Genomic DNA, 23,871 nt, shown 5'->3' with positions numbered 1-23,871 from the left:
CAGTGTCAATGCCCCCACTGGGTTAAATGGTGGCCCCCGGAAGATACGTCCAAGTTCTAACCCCAGGACCCTGCGATGGCCACCCTATTTGAAAATAAGATCTTTACAGATGCATTTAACTTAAGGATCTCAAGATGAGACCATCTTGGATTTAGGGTGAGTCCTAAATCCAGAGACTGATGTCCTCATAAGAGCAAGGCGGAGGGAACTCTGCGGCATGGACAGAGGAGGGCCGTGAGGTTAGAGGTAGAACCTGGAACCCAGCCTCCACTGCCCAGGTGGGCCAGGGTGCCGGCCATCAGCACTGGAAGCTGCAGAGAACAGGCAGGTCCTCCCCTGGGGACTCCAGAAAGGACCCGCCCTGCCGGGCCCTGGACACTGGCCTTCAGAACTGGGCGAGAACGAGTCCCAGGTGTTTTAAGCCCCTGGTGGGTGGCTGTCCTGGTATCGCCCTGGGAAGCCACCCAAGGCCCTCTTCACATGCTGCCCAGGTCCACGGGAGGCGGGCCCTGCGCCCAGTGGGCTAGAGCGTGGGCCTCCAGCAGTGACCTCTGCAGGAACCCCAAACTGTGACTCCGGGACCCCCCAGGCTGTGCCAGCCCCGGGGCCCTGGGCGTCTGTGCTCGGCGCCAGCTCCCGGGGGACTCAGATGCCCCAGGCCTGGCACACCCTGCGGGCACCAGGAGCCTGCAGGGTGTGTGGAGGACTCACCTGTGGGTGAGTGGAGGACGGCGCTGGGGCGGGGAGGGAAGAGCATCTCCTCAAGACTCAGGGGGACCCTGGGGACCACAACAGGATGGGCAGCAGCAGTCTAAGAGGCCAGGTGTGCGGTGCCCATTCCTGAGCTGTCACACTGGCTCCGCTGGGCAGCGGCTGGGAGGGCGTGCAGGTCCCCGGTCCTCTCAACACCACTTGTAGGGCCTGGGGGTGGGGTGGGGACAAAAGGGACTCTGTCCTCCTTGGTCATCTGCCCCCAAAGAGCCTGCAAACATTTCCGAGTCCCCAAGTCTGCACAGGGCCATCTCGGGGGAGGTGGTCAACAGAGGGGTGTCTGAGGGAGGTGAAGAGGAGGGGCCAGGCCTCCCGGGTCCCCAAGGACGTTCAAGCTCGGCGCAGTCCCTGGGCTCCAAAGGCAGACAGGATGACCTGCAGGGGGTCCAAGCAGGAGGAGGCGCGTCTCCATCCTGCTGGAGCCTGGGACCATGGCTCTAAGGTCAGCGCCATGCCTTCCCTGGGGCTCCCAGAGGCCCCACACCCCTGCACGTGGGTCCTCCTCGGCCACCAGCCCCTTTACCACAGAGCAGGTGCCCCTGTGCGAGGCCTCCCAGTGGCCCCGAGACCCTCCTGACCTCCAGGCCACGGCCACTGCACAGAGTCAGGGAGGCTGCCTCTCTGTGCACGGTGACCCTGGATGGGAAGTCTAGGAGCAGCCAGGACCCAGAGGGAAGCCGTCTGCTCGGCAGCTGGGAGCTCACTGGGACGTGGGAGGCCAGGACGGGCAGGCTGCTGCCCCTGAATCCACTAAAGCATGACTTCCCACCTGGATGCAGGGTGACCACCTGGCTGGCAGCTGTTGAGAGGCCACGGCAGCAGCCTTGGATGCCAGCAGTTCTCAGATGACCCCGGTCTCCGTCCGCCTGCCGCCCGTGACCACATCTTCCTCCTGCTCCTCCTGGGCCCTTCGAAGCCCACAGGGAGCTAGCTCAGAGCAGGGGAACCCTATCCCCGCTGATCCCCGAGCCACAGGGCCCGGACAAGGCAGAGGAGAGGCGGCCCCTTGGCTGTGGTGAGGGGCCTGTGCTGTGGGTGGTCAGTGGGCGGTCTGCTCTCCTCTGCCCTCTGTCGGGGAGGCCTGGGCCTCATGGGTGGGGGCTGTGGGGCTGTGGGGTGAGAGGCCAGCCGCAGGGCCAGGTGCCTTTGGGGTGGGACCTGGCCTGCCCACTTGGTCCAGCATGCGGTTGTGGAAAAGCCCTGCCTGCAGATGCCTCAGGCCCTTCCTGCCTAAAACCACAGGACGGGCCGGGCCCACACACGGTCCCTGCACCTCACAGACACCTGAAGTTCCCTGGGGGGCATGCTCCTTGGCACCAGGAAGTCACCTGCTCCAACCAAGACTGTGAAGTAGGTAGACACACAAAATGCGTCACCCATTGAGGACCCCGGAGCCTTGGTGGCCAGTGGTACTGACCGCTCCCTGACCACCTGTGCTGGTGTCCCCCTTCCCCATTCCCTAATGCCCTGGGGCCTCCTGGCCTCAGGCTCTGCTCCGGGGAGGCCTGACCTCAAAGGCCACACCTCTGCTCAGGTTCTTCCTGGGAAGACGGACACGGCCGCACTGGACGCAGAGGCCTGAATGAACGTGACGTGGTGCGTGAGACACTGGTCGGCAGCACTCAGTGTGCACCAGCTGTTTTCACCGCTGTTGTTCATTCAGCCCGAAGCAGCGGCTCTTGGACAACAGGACAGACACACACAGGAAGCTGCGAGGCCCAGGCGGGTCACGGGAACGGGCACGCCAGATCTCCCCATCACATGCCCAACCTCTGGCCTCCGCGGGGAATGAGGGACCATGCAGATGGGGGTGGGGGTAGAGAAGCCCCCCTGGGTTCAGCCCTAGAGGCCTGTTATGTGTCGAGCCAGGGTGTCCCGGGGACCCAGTGCTGAGATCACCTGGCAAGGGTGTGAAGTCTGGGTTCATAGTGGACCCACAGCCTCACGCCCCTCATTCCTGCCCTGGGAGGTTTTCAGCCCAGTTTCTACGGCAGGGTTTGCATGGATGCCAGTTAGTTCAAAGCTCAGGTGAAGGGACGTCTGTTTCTGTGGCTTCTCTGGAGATGCAGAAGGGTCCCCATGAGGAATGCAGACTTTCTGAACTTCCTTTCTCTCTTGGGCCCTGGGAAGCCCCCAAAGCAAGCCACAAGTGACATCGACTCCCTGTCAACTGCTTGTAAAAACCACAATGTCACTGGGACGGGTGGTTCACAGAGGTAGGGGGTGGGGCAGCTCTGCTCAACCCCCCAGGGAGCCCTGGAGGCCGCACGCCCTCGGGGCAGGGCCTGCTGTTTGAATAATTGTCCAGCGTGGGTCAGTGACCTGCCCACCAGACAGCCCCCACTTTCATAAGAACAAGAATGAAGACGGCACAGGCGGGGAAGCTAACTGGATCTCAAAAGAGAGGACGGCCATGTGCCTCCCCAGGAGGCCCCTCAAATCAGCTGGGCGTCAGGGACTGGACACGTTGCTCTGACCTGGGGAGAGTTGGTGGCTGGTGCGTAGGTTTGCGGAGGGAGGAAGGGGCTGTGAGCGGCCGGCGGAGCAGAGCAGGGCCCAGGGCAAGGCTCCGCTCCGGCCAGGTGAGCAGGCTCTTCCTGCCCCTGCCCGGCGGCAGGCCTCAGGCAGGTGGGCAGCTAATGACCATAATAGGCGCATCACAGGGCTCGTTACGGGGTGAGCCATGGACTCGGGCTCTGCATCCAGGGACTCCAGGAGCAAGGCCCGCTGCCCTAGGTTGGGGTCCCCGCTCGCCTGTGTCCCCCCCTGCTGGGCGTGGGGCTTCTGCAGCCCCGGTAGCTGGGTTACAGATCTGAGCCCAGCTTTCCTGCTACTCTGCTGTCTGGCCTGGGGAGGTGGCAGGAGGACAGGCCCCAGCACCCCACGAGCTCAGTTCCTTCCGTAAATGGCTCTGCAGATGTCAACGCGTCCACCCCTATAGTGTGTTCATGGGGCGTTGGTGCAGCCGGGGGGCAGGCCCGGAGCTCAGAGCCATTAAGTGACTTGGGCTCACAGACGGGATGCCTGGGCATCCATGCAGCCTCCAGGAGCCCCGGTGCCCAGCGCAGGCTGCAGGGGTTGGCAGCCAGGCGTGTGGCTCCCGTCACACCATCACCCGAGCAGAGCAGGGGCAGCCACAGCTGTGCACGGCACACTCGACACAGAGACCTGACAGCCAGACACACAGCCCACTCTCTCCAGCGCCAAGACAGGGTGAGGGGCACAGGCAGCGAGGGGCAGGCTGTATCTGCTGCTCCTCGGGGCCCCCAGGAGCCCACCCGACCCCCGGAGGGACGATGCCACCCTCCGAAGCTCACCGCTGCCGGTCCAACGGGACTGCTCCCCGCTGCAGGTCCTGTGGAAGCCCGGGGCTGGAGGCAACAGGCCAGCGGGCTCATCCACGGTGCAGGACTGGGCCCAGCCAACGGCAGGGCGATGAGTATAAGGAGGAGCCCCAGAGACTGGCCTCCTGGTTGGCACAAGGGGCACTAAAAAGGGGAACGGTCATCAGCACCATCACGGGGAGAGAGGAGGAGGCCATGGGAGGGGAGGGCGAGGGCCCTGGGGCTCTCCTCCCCGTCCAGGGGCAGAAGGGGGCTGTGCCTTACGCACCTTCCCTCAAACACTCCTGCTGCGGCTGCAGATGAGTCAGGCCCGTGAGAGCCGGCCTGTGACCCAGGCCACTGTCTGCCGCGTAGCCAGCCTGCCTGCTGCCCCCTTCCCCAGCTTTGGGGCTCATTTTCTCGTTTAGATTTTTATGACTGGTCTTTAGAGCAGTGTCAGGCTCCCAGCAAAGATGCGAGGAAGCTTCAGGATCTCCCAGGCCCCACCTGCTCAGCGCAACACCTGCCATCGACACCTCCTGCACAGAGGCACGTTGGTCCCACTGGTGGAGCCACGTAGCACCCAGGCCAACCATGCACAAGAGGGAGCACCCCGGGCTGTGTGCCCTACAGTGTGGACACGTGCACAATGGTATGTGTCAGTTTTCAACACTTGGGGGAATGAGAGACCTGATCAGGTGGGGAGTCCTAGACCCAGACACCAGTGTCTCCTCCTGAGAAGCAGGTGGCACGTATCAGGTGGCCCAGTGTCTAGGGTCTCCTTTGGCCTCTCTGCTGCAAGCTAGGGACACACAGGGCCAGAGTGGGGGAGGCTGTCCACGCAGAGCTGCTCCTGGCTCTGCACCATCCCAGGAGGGCGTCGGAGCCGGCTCGAGTCTCCCTGCTGGACCCAACGTGCCTACTCACCGACGTCCGTCTCCCTGTGGTTCTTGATGTATTCTGCCAGCTCGAAGTTGCCCGCGATGATCGCCACCTGCAAGTGGAAGCCACATGAGGTCAGGGCCAGCGGCACAACGGGGGGTTCACGGGCTTCATATCAAGGGAGGCCCAGGACAGGGGGCCCACAGAGCTCTCCAGGCTGCTGCTGACCCGCACGCTCCCACCTGCCCAGCACCCAGAGCTCGTCCCAGCCTCCTGGTCACTTGGTGATGATGGTGTTGCCATTCACTAGGACCATGGGAGTGAGCGTGACTGACCCAGAGGCAGACAGGGAGGTCATCTGACCAGCAGTGGAGAAGTCAGCAGGCCAGAGCCTGGACCCCCACCAGGAACTGCCTCATGTGCTCCCAGATGGCCTGCCTGCCCACGCTTGGCCCTGCCAGTGCCCACGGCTGCAGAACGGCCAGCCAAGTGCAAGTGTCTCCAGCTGAGTGAATCCCCTGCCCCAGGTGTGTGCACACTCAGGGGTGCATCAGAAGGAACCCGTGCGAAGTTCCAGAGATCATACGGGCAAGCTCACGGTGTCCAAGGGGACCCTGGGTGCCAGGCCAGCAGGCACAGGACACCAGCCGGGACACACACATCGACAACAGGCTGCCCCAGGTGGTGGTGTGGGCGGCCTTCGCAATCTGCACAGGCCTTAGGAGCTACGCGGGGCTTCCCGGGGGTAAGGAGCCTCCATCTGCAGCTTCTGCTCTTGCCTGAGTTTCCAGTGGCTCAGACGCAGACTTGCCGGCCCCACGATCCCACGAGCCAAGGCCTCACAGGACCTCTTGGTCCTGCACACGCTCGCCCATGGGGAGGCCCCTTGACTCCAAGGGCTTCTGTGTCAATAAGCACATGGTGAGCTAAGACCCTGGAGGTGGAAACGCACTACCTACAGCTGACTCCCGCGCATCACACCTGAGGCCACGGCATTAGTGGTCATTGCCGCCATCGCAGGCTGCCGGGACCCTGCTGCTCACCATCACTGTTAGCATTGCAAAAGAGCACCGGGGAGCACGGCCAGCCAGGAAAGACGGACAGTCAAAGTCTGAGGTACGGTGTCCACTGAATCATAGCTGGCTACACCACAGCACAGGGAAAACCATTACAAGCTGCGGACTGTCTGCACGTGTGTGGACATGCAGGTACATGTGTGTGCGTGTGTGCGTGGGTCATGCTGGTCTCTCTGGAGAGGCCCCACGAACACAGCAATCAGTGCCAGCAGTGTTGTGCTGCTGTAACGAGCATCCAGACACATGGAGCCCGCCTTGGGGCTGGACGGGGGGTGGGCTGGAAGTCTGAAGGTGCCTCTAGAAATAGGGACGTTAGTCATTCCAGGAAGAGCCCAGCTGGAAGTGGGGAGCCGCTGTGGGAATGGGGTGAGGGGTCCGCGTAGGGTGACAAAGGACCTGTCTAACTGGGTTCCGGGGCTGGTGGCAGCAAGTGCCAACAGGGACTATTGAGCTGAGAAGATTCTAGACAACACGTTGAGGAGCAGCGAGGTGGAGAGGGAGGTGGACTGGGAGGACCCGAGAAGGCTCGGCCTCTGTTCATGAGGGCCGCGGAGGAGGCTGGCGCAGCCCTGCTGGCTCTGACTGCCTGGAGCCCGCGGCCCCTTTCGCTGTGCTTGTGCCCCTCCTGGATCGGGACTGTCCCGTGTCTGTCCCGCGGGGCTTGCTGGAAGGTTTCCCTGCAGGGAATCTCGCTCGCCTCAGGAAGAACTGGGCCTCCAGTCTGAGCCGGGTGGAGGACGATCTTCAGCTGAGTCTGTGAACTTGACACTCAGGGCCGAGCGGTGAAGGCTCTGGGGCTGGCGATGTTGCATTCAAGGGCGTGGGAATTTGGGGGGCAGAGGACGGATCGCCATGGGCCAAACTGTGTTCCTCGGCGTCGTTTGTCTGAGTCTGAGCCGCTGGGGCGCATCTGGAGGGGCCTGGCAGCACATCAGGGTAGGTGAGGTCGGCAGGGGTTAGCGCCCCTTGGGGAGAGACAGGAGGGAACCGCTTCGCTCGCTCTGTACATGTGAGGACACGGCGTGAAGGCCACTGTCCAGTCAGGAAGAGCCCCAGCCAGAAACAGACCAGGATGGGCCCTGGCCCCGACTCCCAGCCTCCCAAACGGGGAGAAGACCAACGTCTACTGCTGAAGCCGCCCGGTCTGCAGGGGCCTCGCTACGGCAGGCAGAGAGCAGGTGGCCCAGGGGCACACACATGCTGCCCACGGCAGCACTGTCCACAGAACAGGAAGCAGTCGCGGGTCCCCTGGGGGATCACGAAGCAAAGTACAGTGGACTGTCCCTCGTCCTTACAGAGGAAGGACATTCCAGGACCTCCCATGGTGAGAGACACCAGCAGGACAGACACTGGGCCACCCTCTTACAGGAGCCCCTGGAGGTGCTAGAGCCACAGGGAGGGGGAGCCGGGTTGGAGGGGAGCAGGTGAGGCGGGCAGGTGCCAGGCCGGGGACTGAGGGAGCCCTGGAGGTGGCGGCGGCAGGTGAGGGTGGCTGGCGTCCCTGCCCACAGAACACGGTCAGGATGGGAATTTGGTGTGTGTTATCACACCCACACACAGAGACAGGTCCACCCGTGGGGACCACAGTGGTGAAGGTCACTGTGAAAACTTGAGATCCGCCCTGAAGAGCAGCAGGGGTTAGAGATGACCTGCTGGGCGGGGGGACATCGGAGGCCTCAGAAGACGGCCAGTGAGTGGATGGCCTTGTCCTGCTGGCCCTGGGTAGCAGCCCTCCTAGGACCGGCCTCTCTGTGTCATGGTCCCCATTCTCCAGTCTCTCCCACCGGGCGTGAAGGCGGGTAGGGGCACCTCCCATCGGAGAGGGAAGCCCAAGTGGCCTGCCTGAGGGACAGCGCCCCAGGGCCCTGCCCACTGACTCCTTGGACTTAGTGACCACCTCCACGGCAGCAGGAGGCCCCTCTTGGATGACTGCCATGTTGGCTCATGGGAGCTCACCGCAGAGGCCACCCACCAGGCCACCCCACACCCAGGCGCACCCAGGCTTGATGGCCACACGTCATACAGCTGGGGGTAGCTGCTGGTTTGGCTGCACCGAGGAGGGGGCCTGGGGTCAGCCGCCCAACAGGAGCCGGCTGTCAGTGACACCAAGAGTGGGGCACAGGCAGGGAGGGCTCAGGCCCTCTGCGCACTCCGTGAAGTGGGCACCAGGATCTGGGGGACAGATGAGGTGGAGGCACAGAGAGGTAAGTGGCTTGCCCGACAGCACAGAGCCAGGCGGTGCCAAAGCCAAGACGTCTGCTCAAGCCGCCCAGGTAGGACCTTGGCCTCATCGTCGTCACAGCCTGGGGCACGTCTGTGGCGCCGTCTAGTGGGTGGCAGTGCTGTTTAACTGTTAGCTCGTAACCACTCCAGCCCCATGTCCCTGCGTCCCACCTGGGGTTCCTGGGTCACAGGCCCCTGAGGCCCTGCTGAGGCTGACAGACCCCTCCTGAGGGCCCGCACCGAGTCCACCACAGGAAGGACAGATGGGCAGATGGGACCTGAGAGGGCCCGGGCTGCAGGACCTGCATGTGGCTGAGGGTCCATGGGGGCCTCCCTGCAGTGCACCTGGGGAGGAGCTCCGCCATGCACCTGGGGAGGAGCTCCGCCATCCCCACTCCGCCTTCTCCGCAACTCGGCAACCCACAGCTCCCCCATCTTCCCCCGACATTGGTGTAGCTCACACTCTGTCCCTGCTGCCGGGTTCCACCAGTCTGACTTTGCCTGTTGATCGGTGAGGGGGCTCTGAATGAAATCCCAGTGCTGACTTCTGGGGCAGCGTGACAGCTCCCTTGGGATCAGGAGTGACCCAGAGTGGACGGTGCCCAGCACCCGTGGAAGGTGCCTGACCTGTTCTGATCCGGCCTTCGCCCGCTGCATGGTGCACAGCTGAGGAGTGCGGGCTCTGGAGCTCAGCTGAAACCCAGACCAAGGTGTAGCCTTCGGGGTTCCACACAATCCTGGGTGCAGAGGGACAGAGAGCCTGCTGCTCCCTGCTGTGACCAGGGGAAGGTGCCAGAAGTGTGTCTCCCCGCTGCCCTGAGGTCCCGGTGTACGGGAGCTGGTGTGGGCTGCTGGAAGACGGGAGGAGGCGTGGAGGAGACAGCTGAGCCCCCTCAGCCCAGCCAGCCCTCTAGGACGGTGCAGTCACCCAGGCAAAAGGGCGGCCGTCCTCAGGACCAGGTGCCACTCAGTTCCAAATGCCGTGAGCGGTCTCGTCCTGCCTTGGGTTAGTTCAGGACCCCCGGCAGAGGCCAAAGCCTGCGATGCTCACCTGTACTTAGAATGGCGTCGTATTCACACATGACCACCGCCCACTCCTCAGGTGACTCTTAACACCTGCGCAAGGCCGTGCTCTGTAAACCGTGGTCCTACTGTTCTGTGGAGGGGATAATGGCAGGGAACGTGCCCCCGTGCAGCTGAGCCGCTTTTTCTGACTGTTGTTGACTGCACTGAAGGCCAGGGGGGCAGAGGGCTGCCTCTAACTAGTGGACGCTGTAGCCGACAGGGTTTATTTTATTCCTTTCCATTAAACTTTATTCCTGGTCTATTAAACTTCATTACAAAGTCAGGATGATTGTATCTGTCGTGTTTGATAAAACATTTATCAAAATTGATGTCAGATGCAGCAACTATCAAAGATGACTGTGTACGTTTCCCCTTTTGTTCTGTCAATGATGTGGATCGTATTGATCGATCCTGTTTTATTCCTGAAATAATCCCACCGAGCAAGGGAGTCAGCTCCACGTGGAGATTCCTGCATTGGGTCTGCTGATAGTGAGTGGCTGTTAAGCCACTTACCAGGGTGACGGTCTTAATTCTGAGCAGTGGTGGTGGAAGAATTACGCTTGTATCATTGCGCCTGGTTTCGGAGGCAAGTCATACACATTGAATGCTTTGCAAAGGCCACCAGTCCCAAGGGAGTTTGGCAGAGCCCCGGGGACTGTTCTCCTTGGAACCTGAGGGTCATCCTCTGGGTCACCCAGACACCTGCAGCCTGGAGATGGGAGGGTCTCCCGTGGAGCAGGGAGCCAGGTGCCGGGTCTGCCCCCCCCACACACCGGGAGGAGGGTGCTGGTGACTAAAGTGTCCTGGGGAGGCTCCCAGGTCTTTGGTATCAGTGGCTTCCTGTGCAGCTGTAGGTGTCTGAGGCGATGCCATCTCCTCCAGGAGGACAGCAGAGGGGACAGAGGAGCCCTGGGCTCTCCTTGCCTTCTCTGCAAGGAGCTGCTTCCCAGTCACAGTGCCGGGTGACCATCCAGGCAAGGTGACTGGGCCCCGAGTGTGTCCCCGACACTGAGGTCTCCTGGGCCACATGTCACTGGCACTGATTGAGGAAGGCATCTCCCTTTGGGAGGAGGGGGCAGCTTCCTCGGGCAGGCAGTGGGTTTCCCCTCTCAGCCATGATCCCAGGAGAGTTGGGCAAGTAGCGAGGGGTGGCTCCTGCCCTCACTCTGGGTGCAGCACGGCATCAGAGCAGGTGACACCACGGGCACAGGCAGGTGGCTGGGGCTCCAGGGGGCTAACCACCTGCTGCGGGGATGGGGGACCGGGGCCATTGAGGGGCCACAGTGAGGCTCCCTGGTGACTTCGCCCTGAGGGTGCTCACAGGCACCTCCTCTCGCTGCCCCAGGCGGAGGCTGGGGTTTGGCACCGAGTCGAGTCCTGCCTGGGCCCAGGTGGGGGACAGGATAGACCCTCTTCGTCTGCACCACAGACTGAGAGGCTCATGAGCCACAGAAGCTCACCTCACAGGGTGCTGGGGGCTGGGAGTCCACAGCGGGGTCAGGCTCCACCTGCAGGTCTGCACACCCCGGGGGAGGGCGCCAAGGGCAGCATAGGGTCGGCCTGTGACCGCTAGGTGCGCAGAGCCAGGCACAGAGCAGGCACACGGGGCACTGGGAGGGGCAGCAGCCCCACCGGCCTGGGCACCCTGAACACACTGGCCAATGAGTGTCCACGAGACTTCACCCCAGACCTGAGCGAGCCTCAGGCCCCACAGAGGTGGCCGTGTCTCCTTGCCGCTGTCCTTGAGTGTGTGCTCCTGATCTGGGGGGAGCTCTGCGTCATGGCATGGAGCAGGCAAGGCGGGGTGGGCCCCGAGTCCGCCCCCGACACTGAGGTCTCCTGGGTGGGGTGGGCGCAGGGACTGGGGGATGACAAGATGACCTCCTGCAACAGACAGATCAGAGGATCAGAACCAGCACTGGGCGTGAGGAGCAGGGCTGGGAATTTGGGGTGCTGCTTCTGGACTGGGCCTCCCTCTACTTAGAAAGGGTTCAGGTGCTTCACTGGGGCGTCTGAGGAGGACGTGGGCTTTACAGACAGCTGGCCTCGGGGGGACCTATGCACTGCTGTGCTCTGGTGATCCCACGGTGTGAGACACACACGGGGGACGCCAAGGTGCAGGAGCCAGGGCCTGCCAGCGATGGCCGGGGGTGGCGTGGGGGGTGGGGCCAGGTCTGGCCAGCCTCTCCTCCACTGTGAGGCCGAGTCGGCCTGCTCTGCCGGGCACCTTCCAAGGTGGGAGCCATCTCTCTCCAGGATTCTGGCTCCTATAGGCGGTCATTGTCCTCTTGAAGAGTGACAGAGTGTGAGCTACACCAATGTCGGGGAAGATGGGGGAGCTGTGGGTTGCCGAGTTGCGGAGAAGGTGGAGTGGGGATGGCGGAGCTCCTCCCCAGGTGCACTGCAGGGAGGCCCCCATGGACCCTCAGCCACACGCAGTTTACCCGAGGCCCCCCGGGCCCTGCTGGCTCTGTCGATAGGCTGTGCTCCGTTCTCAGCAAACAGCCTGGACCACAGGGCCAAGGCTCCTGCCTGCCCACGGGACACAAATCACCTCCAGGGGGACTTCTGTGGCCTTTAAACAGACAGACTCCAGGACTCCGGGAGGTGGGAGAATCAGAAGCAAAGCTCCAACCACAGAATCTGTGAGAACAAGTCCTAGTTAGAACAGGCGACCGGACCAGGGTTACCTTGGATCTGCAGCACGTCATTATGACACTCAACCTCCCCTCCCTGGAGAAAGGCCAGGGGACTGGGACATCTGACGCAATCCTGCTGTCAATCAAAGGTGAAAGGTGGACCTGGACGGAACTCTGGAACCTTCCTGGGACCCCCAATAAAACAGGAGGCAGAAGAGAGGCTCTGAGAGGACCTACTCTCTCCACGTCAGCCTTGCGTACCCCTCCCCTTTCCCAGCTCTCCTAATAAACTGTGCCTACTCCTATGTGCCACACCCTGAAATTATTCAGGCAACACTGCAAGGACTAGTGGCCGCAGGACCCCAAGGTCACCCTGGCCCCTCAGGAGACTCCTGTTGTATGACTAGACAATGGTCCAGCTGGTCTACTCTCCCTCCAGTGGCTCTGCTGCCAGCCACCGGGGGAAGGGCCAGGCAGGGAACTCTCCAGCTGGGATGGCCACCTCCTCGCCCTGCCCTTAGAAGGGGCATCCAGACCCAGAACCCTCTGTTCTGTTGGGAAAATGTTAATGGCTATCAAGGGGAAGAGCGCCCTGACAGACACCACAGAGGCCTGAAGTCCAGCCGGCACGGGAGGACGGACGCGATCGTCTCACACCCACCGACTGCGGCTTCCCTTTCCCAGATGAATTTGCCAATAAAATGTGAGCGTCTCAAAAACAATGGCTTTGAAGGGCACCTTTTGTCCCAGAACTCTCGGTAGAAAGCCAGCAATTCTCCCACATCTGCTGAGAAAGGTCTACAGAGCGGCTCAGGTGGACCCGAGATACAGAGGCGTGAGCCAGAGGGCGGAGGTGTCCCCACTCGGGCTGAAGCTGGGACTCGGGGGACAGAAGTTCCGAGCCTGGCCCTGCAGGCTGAACCTGCGTGCGGTGCGAGCAAGCTGGCCACCAGATGCAGCTCCCGATCGCTTGACAGGTGCACACAGCCAAGCGCCGGGTACACCTGGACTGGCCCTCGCGGCCTGCAGAGGAGGAAGAAGCTTCCGGAACTCAGGAAAGTGAGGTCTCCAGGGTCCACTCAGCTCCGAAGCCAGGGCAGGGGCTGTATGTGTGCCTCCAGGGCTGTCACCACAGAGGCCTGCGGCCCCACAGGCCGAGTGCCACCTCCCTGTGCACAAAGAGGCAGCGAATGTCGACGTCTGACTGAGACGCAGGAACTGAGCACCCAGTGACGGAGTGTGTTAGCTCGCTACGGCCACCTGACACAGGGCCACCCTGGGGCTTCAACAGCACCAGCCCCTGCCCGGCTCCTCCCGAGGACTCCCTCCTCCGCTCGCCAAGGTGGCTTCTCCCGCATCCCCAGGTGGTCCTCGGGTCTGTCCTGACCTTACAAGGACACGGCCACATGGAGTAGGGCCACCTAGTGACCCTGTTTTAGCCTAATTGCCTTTAGAAGACACTGCCTCCGGCTGCAGTCACATTCTGAGGGTCCAGGGGTCAGGGGGCAGAGTTCAGCCCAGGACAACCTGCTCTGCACGAGAGTAGAGAGGACCCCCCTCTTCCTCCTGGACACGTAGGGTCCTAGAAAACGCCAGGCCTGCACCCCCCACCCCAGTGAGCCTGCTTCCAGGGAGTGGGGGCGGAGGGGGCCGGCACAAGAAGCTGCTGACACTGCCCCCTCGCCTTCCCCCAAGATTTTGTCATGAAAAACTCCACACACCCAGAGGGTGGGGAGGGGTGGTGAAGTTCAAGAGGGCGCCCGGGTGGCTCACACGGCTGGCTGTCCAGGTGCAGCTGGTGAGGCTCGTGCACGTGAGTCTGGCGAGCTCCCCTTCCCAAAACTTAGATCTGCCCTAGGTCACCAGCGGAACACCAGCACGCGCCCCGCTCACCCTCCAAGACACTCCAGCTCTCCAGCTGAGGCCTTGTTCCCGCGACTCTGCGTTGTTTTAATTTGGGTGGAAACGTGCACCTGAGACGAGTTCTGACGGCCAGGACCCGCCCCTCCTTCATGCCAACCGCAAGCAAGAGCACCCCCCCACCCCCGGGAGCTCCCCTGCCTTGTTGGCCACTTTCTGGCTCCCAGGGACAAACGCCCGACCTCTGTCACCACACTCACTGGTCCCGTTTGCTGAGAGTGGCCCAGGGGAAATCACATCACAGGCTCCTGTGTGGCTTCTGCCCTTTTCCAGAGACACACAGCGCTACGGCAGGCTTCAGCGTTTCCCTGTGTGCTGAAGTCCCACTGTGTGCTGTGCCTGGCTGAGCCGTCCCTTCTGCCTGGACCTGGGGCCGTGACGGGGGAAGCCGCGTTGTGTGCCCTCTCCTGGCACGTGCTTGCCTCTGCCTCGCTGGGCCAGCTCCCACGGGCCAGGGCCGGGCACAGGTGGTGCGTCACACCGTCCAGCTGCCCCCTGCTCCCTGCGCAGGGTGCTGGCGGAATGCCCACGAGCCCTGGCCTGTTCCGGTCACTGTTCCCAGCACTGGGCGGAGCCTGTCTCTTACAACTGGCCATTGGGGGAGTGAAATGGGCGGTTTTAAGCTTCCTTTGCCCTCTGTCCTTCATGACCTCATCGTTGCTGTCGTTAAAATAAAATTCACTTCCAACTGTCCCAGAAGTTTGAAAAAGCAGCGACCCTGGGACTCACACCAAGAACCGAAGCGCCAGCTCAGGGAGGCGGCAGCTAAGGACCCGCCCCGAGCCCCAGGTGCCCAGGCAGGCCACGAGGAGGCACCTCCCTCACTCAGAGACCAGTTCCTGCCCCAGAGATGAGAGGCAGGAGTAGAGATGGGTTCTCGTGGGTGGTGGCTGTTCCCCCTTATCCTTGCGGACATGTTCCCACCCGAGGGGACACCTGAAACCCAAACCCTGTGAATGCACAGAGAGCATTCGCCTTGGCCCCGTGCGGGTCTCTTCAGCATGTCGGAATGGCCACCATTCTTGCATTTGGAGCCAGTCAGTAAAACTGGGGGTCACCCAAACACAGCACCAGGCGCAGACAGGTACAAAGCAACCACTGGGCAGGTAACATATACAGTATGGATCCGCTGCCCAGGGTGATTCTGGTCCAGGGCAGAACACACAGGACCGAACGCTGGGAAAACACGTGACTTGTTCACTTATGGAATCTTCCATTTGCTGTCTTGCAGAGGTTCCTGTGGATAACAGAAATCGGGGATCGGGGCAATACCATCCTCACCAGGTTACCTCACATACGCATAGGATGGTTCACTTTACCCACTGATGCGGAGGACGTTTAACAAATCAAATCACGTGAGCTAAAGGGAAGTTGTGCAGTAACCCAGCTGTGAAGAAAGCGCCTCGTCCGGTGCTAGGGGAGGGCCCGTACCCGGTCAGCGTCTCCAAGAAACCCAATGTCTGATTTGAAATCGCGGCACACTGGGGACGCACTTCTGAAACGTGAACCGAGGGGTGTCGTCCTCGAGGCGGAGATCGCCTGAGGAAACGGTCTTGCTAAGCTCAGGGAACGGAGCTAGAGGCCTCCAGGCCAAGTCCTGGATTCAGGTGATCCCACCCGAACCCCAGCAAAGGGAGCGAGAGCCCTTGTTCCAGCCCCCTCCCCTCCCGCGCCCCACCCGCCTGCGGGGAGTCTGCGAATGGACGCAGGGTAGGCCCTGTCCTTCAGAGAGAAGACAGCGCTGTGGTCAGTCCCAGAGCCGGCAGAGACACTGCCTGTTACGAGAGTCGGCTCCCTGTCCTCCTTCACGCACCCTAACCCCAGCCCCCAGCACACGTGGATTCCCAGTGGCCTGCAGCTGCTGCAATGCACGGGACACACGAGAATGACATTCCTCACGATTCAATAAGGTAGAATTGCATTTCGATATCTTCAGGAGCAGAACTGAATCAAAACACGTGCGCGTTGCCGGGGAGCCTGTGGACGGGGACCGGGCTTCTCAGAACCCACAGGTGGAGTGAAGGAGAGCAGAAGATGGCAGAGGGGCTTCTGGGGCCTCAGAGTCCCCATCTCCAGCCCTCGCCAGGCATCAGGTGGTGTCCTGATGACGGCCGCTCCAACGGGGAGTGAACCACATTTTCCTGATGGCTACTGATGCTGAGCATTTTTATCATATCTACCAAAGGAAATGACATCACCATCCCAGAGAGACACCTGCACACTGGGCTTATCACAGCTCTATTCATAACTGCAAGGATGTGGGGTGGGCCTAGGGCCTGTCCACAAAGGAAGGGACAAAGGATCTGTGGAGTCTCTCCACACTGGAGTACTAGTCAGCTCTGAAGAAGGATGAAATCCTGCCATTTGCAGCAAAGGGGTGGAAATGGAGGACATTATGCTGAGTGAAAGACTCAGGTTCAGGGGGACAAGCACCGTGAGGGCTCTCAGAGGCAGAAGCTGAAACAAGTGACCTGTGTGCAGAACAGCGTTATTGGGGACTGGGCAGGGCAGGAGGGGCTGGATTCCATCAGTGCGTGCTGTCTGCATGAGTGGAGACAAGTGAACCCCACTAATATGCACGTCTGATAAGGCTCAAAAACACGCTCTAAAAAGTTCCTATAAGTAATTTAAAATCACTAAACTGTACGCAGAGGACTCACAGTTTCCACCTAGGATTTGGGGCTTAAGGGGGTGATTCTGAGTTGGATGCCGGCTCTAAAACCTGCTGAGACTCACGTGAAAACCCCACAAGGCAGCACCCTAAAGGGCCCGGCACTCAGGATCCGGGGTGGCTGCTAGCCTGCCACATCTGTGGGTGACAGCACCGCTCTTCCTGGCTCCTCCCGTTTCCAAGGCAAGAGGGTCCCTGGTGCCCGCTGCTCGGCCCTTCTGAAGACAGCCGGGCCCTGCCCTCTGTGTGGCTTCATGGGTGTGGTCACTCTGCGGTAAACACCCTCCGATGTTACAAACTTGCAGGGTGCAGCAAACACAGCACCGGGCAGTGGAGGATTCTGCCTGGGCTCTGGGGCCCTGGGGAGGTGACAGGGCCCCAGGCAGCCCGGTGGCTCTGTGCATCTCTCTGGGAGCCTGGAGGGGACCCCGCCCACCTGTCAGTTCAGCAGCCATTCCCAGCATCCAGCCGCGGCACAGAGTACCCCACTGACACGCTAGTCCCCACCCCAGCTCTGTCTCCCTTAGACACAATCCACCTGTCACCAGGAGACCTAGAGCCTGGCCTGCCCTAGCCAGGGACGACGGAGAGTCCCCAGCACACATCCCACAGGAGGGGGAAGCCTAGGGTGAGGAACTGCGGGGGTGTGAAGAGGAAGGACACCCAGGGACAGGGACCTCAGGGAGCCTCCAGGTAAGGGAGCCATTCGCCCCAGAGGCCCCTGTCCAAGAGCGGCGGGGCCTCGTCCCAGGAAGCGCTCTGAAGGTAGAGCTGACCGCTGGGGCTCGACAAGGCCTTGGGAGGATTGCCGGGCATCCTCACCTGCATGACCAGCTGGTCCTCGGGTCCCGATAGGAGAGATGGAAGCACTGATGTCCTCCTTTAAACACAGAACCTGGTCCCCAGGGGACACTTAGCTGCCACGGGGAACCTCGTCTCCAACGTGCCCGGCTGCTGCTCCAACGTCTGCTGCCCATGTGAGCAGGTGTGTGCACCCAGATCCCTGAGCAACTGCAGCCCGCCCAACCCTTTAATCCCTTGGTTCTGATTCTCGGTGCCATCTGTGGACAGATCATGAGACAGTAATCCCAGAACAGCCATCGGCGTGGGCTCAGCGGAGTTCTAGCACCCAACCTAGGGGCCCACGTGGGGGGTGCTCTGCCCCCAGGCTCAGGATGGACCCAGATGACCGGCTCAGAAGGTGCTGGGCCCAGCTCGGTGACACCAGACCCCAGCTATCCTCCAGTCCCTGACTGTCACCTGGTGCAGCTGAGACCAGGGAGGAGCTAAAGTCCACAGCCCCTCTACCTGAGAGGACAGCTGGGTGCAGGCCTTAGAGAAAGGAGACCCCCAGCCCTCGGAAGCCTGGCAGGCAGAGCCCTGTCCCTTGTGAAGTCAAGGACACCTGGACTCTGCCTGTTGGCACTCAAGCTCCCAACGTCCCTTTCTTTTCATAAACTCCGAAGTTGCGCCCCTGCCTCCTCTCACTCCAGGACGTCCCCTGGGGACCCAGGTGTGTGTCCACACTCTGCAAGGCCTCTCTGGGAGGCCGGCCACCCCTCTCCAGTGCTGGTGAACCAGCCCACGTGCCTCCTGTGAATGCCAGGGACGGATGACCTTGGCTGTCCTCTGTGTGGTGGGCAGGGTGGGCAGCACGGGGCCCAGGGGACCCAAGCCCCTTGAATTCTGCAACGTCAGGTTGGGTGTGAGCCGGGGCGGACCTAGGGAGGGGTCAGGGACCCAGGAACTACCTGGACAGGGAGGGCAGGACAGATTAGCCCCCACCACTGACCTGTCACGTGGTCACATGTGGAGAAAGGCACAGAAAGCTCTCAGCACTTCCAGACCGCAAAGCTGGCAGTGACTAGAAAGGTAAATCCTGCCATCCGCCGCGTCCCCCACCCCCGCCAGTGGGCCTTAGATATTTTTCCCAGAATTGGAACACTGTGAATCCCTGGAAGGAGGGGGCCGGGTAACTGCCCACCTGGCAGCTGCGTGGCACCAGGCCCCGCCCTCTGCACAGTTAGCACAGAGATCTGCACCCCCAGGCCCTGTCCCCACACCAGAGGCCACAAGTGCTCCAGGGCTGCAGGGCCCCTGGGAGCAGCCGGGGAAGGTGAGCCTCGGCCACTGGAGCCCAGGACGAGACTGAGCCCAGCAGGCCCTGGCTGGGACGCGCCTCCTCCTGCCTCCAGGAGCAAACCCCCCTCGCTCCCTGTGTGTGGGCCGAGTGGCTCAGCGTGTGCCCAGGGCTCAGCGTGTGTCCTTGGCACCCCGGGCCACTGCTAGGGGTGCTTAGCTGAATCTTATGCCAATGGAAAAGTGAGACAATAAGAGGAAAAAGAGCCAAGGCTCAGGGGAGCTGCCTCCAGAGGAAACTGGCCCTCGGCCCCGTGGACGCTGACACCTACGCCCACTCCCAGGATGAAGGCTGCACCTGGCCGAGCCGCCAGGTAACCGGCAAGAGCCAACCCACACTTGAAACAGTTCCAGGAGCGCCAGGCCCCGGGAAGACACGCAATTGCCATGAAACATGTGTGTCACTAAGCTGCTGCCATGCAGGCTCCTCGACAAGAGGACACGTGTCCACACGTGGGGCCTCTGGCTGCCTGCGGGGAGGGGCTCAGACAGGCCCTGCAGCTCCACTCGGGGGCTCTGCGCTGGCCACAGCCCAGGCAGCCCACTGGAGAAGCCAGCCACAGGCCTGATTGACAGACCCAGTCGGAGGATCAGAGGCCACTGCCCACACTTTGAGTGTCCTCTGTGCCAGGTGTGGAGCCACGTGGCATTGCCTGCCAAAGAGAAATCAGGGAAAAGATACCAAAAACTATGTGATCTCCTTCCCCCCACTGATTTTTTAAAGCTACAGATAACACTGTGCATGTTTACGACGCGCGTGGTGTTTTGAGAGGCGGCGGGAGGGCTGCTGGTGCCCGCTCCCTCCCGCGTCACCTTGCGGCTACTGCGTTTGATGAGCCTCCTGAGCACTACCCCAGCACTCGAGGACACAGCATCTATCAGGACCATCGCCAGGCTGCACCACACCTGGAGAACCCCCTGCTCCCATACAGCTGAAATTCTGTGTCCCCTGACCCTCTGTGCCCAGCCCCTGGGGGCCATCGGTCACCCTCGGCTTCTGTAAATTCAGGTTTAAAATGCGGACACTCTTTAAAACTGACCAAGAGCAACCAACCAGAGCCAGGCAACAGGCAGTTTCCAAGCCCGGTTCTGGCGCAGTGGTCCTGGGATAAGGCCGGCTTCGGGTCCCGGGTCCCGGGTCCCAGGTTGCCAGGTGCGTGGCTTTGGCCATGATATTTAGCAGGTCTGAGCCTCGGTTTCCTCACCTGTAAACAGGGACATGCAGACCTGCATTCGGGGCCCTTGGTGCATTCTGCGAGGCTGCCAGACCCAGGAGCACTCAGAAAGCGGCAGCTCCTGCTCTCCACGTCACCTAAGCAGAGAAGGGAACAGGGAGCAAGGACGGGGTGCTGGGCCTCCACGGATGGCACTTGTTTTGCAGACTCAACCTTAAGATAAACAAACATCCACAACTAAAAACCAGAATTAAAGACCTCCAAAGCAGCCGTTGACACCAAAACCAGATTTAAAGAAAGGTGCCTGGGTGTGCCCAGGGTGCTGGCACACACCCAGGTGGCAGCAAACGACAGCCTATCACAGTGACTGGACGGCACGTCCCCCTGGGATCCTCTCAAATGACAAGGCACAGCTGTGGGTGAGGGTCTGGGCCGCCTCAGCACACAGCAGGGCCGGAGCAAGCTGCACGGGGACACTGAGGAGAAAGCACGGGAGGGGGCCGCTCCTGGGGCCGAGGGCTGCGGCCTGCTGAGGGGCAGGGTCCTGAGACCAGGAGGCTAAGCGGAACCCATCCTGCAGGACAGCAGGCAACGCCTGGGACCCACTGCCTGGTCAATGGCCCCCAGAGCTCCTGCACTGGACACTTCATGCCCATGCTAGGGTTGGACCAGAAGAGACATGGACACAGAGTAAGCCATTATCCAGGGAGGGGGGTTGTCCTGCAACACGGGGTGATTAGAGAAGGAGTCCAGCCCTCTCTGGCCTTCCGTCCACCTTCTGTGCATGGAGTCCCGGCCAGGGCTGGGCCTGCTCTTGAACTTCACACCTCCAGAGCCCTGGACAGATAAGTCTCTGCTCTCTAAGGATGACCTGGTCCCAGGTACTCTGCAGAAAATGGACCAAGACACTCACCATGTAAGTTAGCTTTAAAATACGTCCCTGCACTTGCGTGTGACCCCGGGTACAGGTTCCCCTAGAAGGATCCGGGCGTCACAGGAAATGTGGCTGATTCCGTGTCTGAGACAAAGGACAAACCAAACAACAAAAAATCCAATTTGCCAGAGCAGCGTGAAAATCTTGTCACAGCGTAAAGGAAGGAGTTGTCCCTGACCACGGGTCCATGTCAGAAGGACATAGGGATGATCTGAGTAAGATCCTGGTGGTTCACAAGGACAGGCCAAAGTGACCCCAGGCAGAAAAATGCTCCCACCAAGAAGAGAGCAAAACACAAGGCAGCGGTGACACCTCTTGGCAAGTATCAGAGACCCTGGAGCCCCCAGCAGAGGTGCCGGGGCTGAGGGACCGCTGCCCTCGGCAGACTGCACCCCAAGCCACTCCTCCTCTGGGACCCCACTGCCTTCCAGACTCGGGAAAGGACTGGTCCTTGGACAACCCACACCAGGTGCAGAGAAACCACAGGACACTTCAGCCATCGCTGGGCTCCAGAGGCAGAGACCGCAGACCTTCAGCCCAAGGCTGGCCGGGCGGGAGGGGCGGAGACGGAAAGAAGGGCCGGTCACTCTCCCTTCCGGGACGCTGTGAACTCTGCCACCGAGAGGGGTCCAGGCCAAACCCAGGCATAAGGACCAGAGTTCAGGACGCGCCACCGAGTGTCGCTGGCTCCCAGCGAGGGGGCAAGACTGGACCCCAGCGAGAGGGACAGGGAGAGGAGTCCTCCCAAACCGCAGCCGGGCTCCTCTCAGGCTCCGACTTGGTCAAGGGGAAGAGCCCCTGCTCTGGTCCCCAGCAGGAGAAAGACGAGGGACACCGCATCCTCGGAGCCTCCGCAGTCCCTCCACACACAGGCCCGACGTCCTCTGAGCGAGGGCTCCACCTCCCAGGGACAGCCCCACGTGTTGAAAAGCAAAGAGAAAAACCCACCAAGAGAAGCAGGCCAAGGATGACCCAGGCATGAGCGGGCGGCAGAGCGGGCTGGAGGGGACAGCTGACCAGAGGGGACGGCTGACCGGAGGGGACGGCTGACCGGAGGGGACAGCTGACCAGAGGGGAACGTCACCAGAGAACGGGGATGCAGAAGGGCCACCCACATGAGCTCCAGGCTCTACAATTACGGCATTAAAGGGGCAGTTGAGATGGAGCCTGAACTGACCACCACACAAACCCACTGCTCAAGAAGTTCTGTGAAGGTCAGCCAGAGAAGCGCGGGCTCTCTCGCTGCCTCTGGGCTCAGGGACACGGAAACCAAGGCGGGCTGAGGATCTCCACGGAGGGCAGCAGCCACCGTTGCCTGTGGTCTATCCACAGCAGTCCCTGGACACTGGAGAGCGAGCTGTCTAGGAGAGAGGAGGACACCACTCCAGAGTCCATACTGCACCAGGGAGAGGCCAGAGGGGGACACTCAGGGGCAAAATCAAAGCAGAGAGTCCCTCGCCACCTGGATTCTGAAGGAGGAGGAGCAGCAGGGTGCAGGGTGGGCGTCTCCAACTGTGGCCAAAGCTGGGGCCGCGGGGGACAGGCTGGCCTGGAGAACTGGAGATAAACACGATCCAGAACAAAGCTTTCTGTTCCACAGAACCACGAGGAAAGCTTATTCCTACAAGAGGACACCCAGACCCAGACCCCAACAGGCGAAGCCCACAGGCGGTTTCCTACCAGGGAGTCACAGCATCACCGGGTGGAGGGCAGGAAGCACCCGCCTCGGGGCAGAAGGTGGGCCCTGCAGGGCTGGGTGCCTGTGGGAGGGAGGGTGCCCTCGGCTCTGGACCACGGTCTCGGGCAGGGCTGCGGGAGGCCTCACGCCCAGGAGGACCGCAGTGACCCAGACCAGCTCAGGAGGCCTCTCCTCAGCCTCCTCCTGTGAGGACCTGTCAGTTGCTGCCCCGGGACCTCTCAGAGAACCCCAGGAGATACCGCGGGGGGGGGGGGCAGGAGGTCCACCGCATGGCCCCAGCATCCCCCGGGGGAGGCCCGCAGGCCCGGCGCTGTCTGAAGGGCTTTCTTTTCGACGTGCTGTAGTCAGTATCCCTCGCACCCACCACCAGCTCCTCGCGATGCTACCAGGGTCCCCAAGGGTCCCTTCTGGTTGGGCAGGCACTGACTGGCCAGACCCCCTGCACTTAGGTCAGGCCCCAGAGCAGGTCTCTCCTGACAGGAGCTGGGGAGCTGCGGCCCGGGCACCCCGGGCACCCCAGGCACCCCAGGCATGTTCCCAGGACACAGGGCGGCTGCCTGAGCGAGGCCAGGGAACCAGAGGAGTCCGAGGGGCACGCATCCGGCCAAGACCTGACCTTCCGGAGGCCAGAACGCGCTCGCTGTTTCCTGCTAACAGGACGCAGCCTGCTTTAGAGAGAAGAAGGGAAGGCGTACCCACGGCCTGGGCTGGGCGGCCAGGAGAGCGGGGAGGGCTACACTTTCCTGTTCTATCAGGGGCTTTGGGGAGCAGAGACACAGAGAGCCACCCCAGGGCAGGTGTGGTGACGCTGTGGTTCTGGAGGAGTCCGTAGCTCTCACCTGAGAGGCTGCCTGGGGGCCTCAGTGTCGCTTCTCGCCTTGTTCTGCTTTTCCTCTGGAGTCCGGGCCTTTGGGAGCCACTGCCCCACGGGAGGCTGCACACACGTGGCACCTGCAGCAGCACCGGAGGCCGGCTCGTGCCCCCAGAATCAATGCTCCGAGGCCACAGTCTTTTCTTGGTACCAGGGATTGAACCCGGGGGTGCGTAACCACTGAGCCCCACCCCAGTCTTTCTACTTTTTGTTTTGAGACAGGGTCTTCCTGAGTTGCTTAGGAGCCTACTAAGTTGCTGAGGCTGGCCTCAAACTTGTGGTCCTCTAGCCTCAGCCTTCCAAGTCACTGGGACCACAAGCCACCGTGGCCAGCTGGATGGTCTTCTATGGCTCTGTTCTCTGCCCGTCACTGACTCCCAATCCTCCAGGGAACCTCCTCCCTCCCACTGCCATTCCCCAGGAGTTAATGCTCCACAAATGGGGGTCCACCCTCCTCCCCCTACAGACAGTCCCTGGAAGCTT

The 23,871-nt window shown here is 61.6% G+C and overlaps 1 protein-coding gene across 12 annotated transcripts in view; it reads right to left on the bottom strand.

Moving 5' to 3' along the window:
- The window catches only part of Shank2 (SH3 and multiple ankyrin repeat domains 2), a 402,506-nt gene that overhangs the window by 259,083 nt on the left and 119,552 nt on the right, over nucleotides 1-23,871 (bottom strand). For 8 of the 12 annotated variants that reach the window (XM_058579387.1, XM_058579391.1, XM_058579384.1 and 5 more), the window contains exons 10-11: nucleotides 5,022-5,088; nucleotides 4,089-4,259 (exon numbers count right to left, since the gene is read on the bottom strand). In XM_058579387.1, the coding sequence (XP_058435370.1) occupies nucleotides 4,089-4,259; nucleotides 5,022-5,088 (238 nt within the window). Of the gene's footprint in view, nucleotides 1-4,088; nucleotides 4,260-5,021; nucleotides 5,089-19,914; nucleotides 22,173-23,871 lie in introns of those variants that run through there. The other 4 variants (XM_046444918.2, XM_046444919.2, XM_058579392.1 and 1 more) reach the window with 3 other exon arrangements.

Source organism: Marmota monax, unplaced genomic scaffold, assembly GCF_021218885.2.
Source record: "Marmota monax isolate L192 unplaced genomic scaffold, Marmota_monax_Labrador192_F-V1.1 WCK01_AAM20220418_F8-fsc00038, whole genome shotgun sequence".
Lineage (NCBI taxonomy): Eukaryota > Metazoa > Chordata > Mammalia > Rodentia > Sciuridae > Marmota > Marmota monax.
Note: the sequence above shows the minus strand (reverse complement) of the source record. Positions and strands in the feature narration are given on the sequence as shown.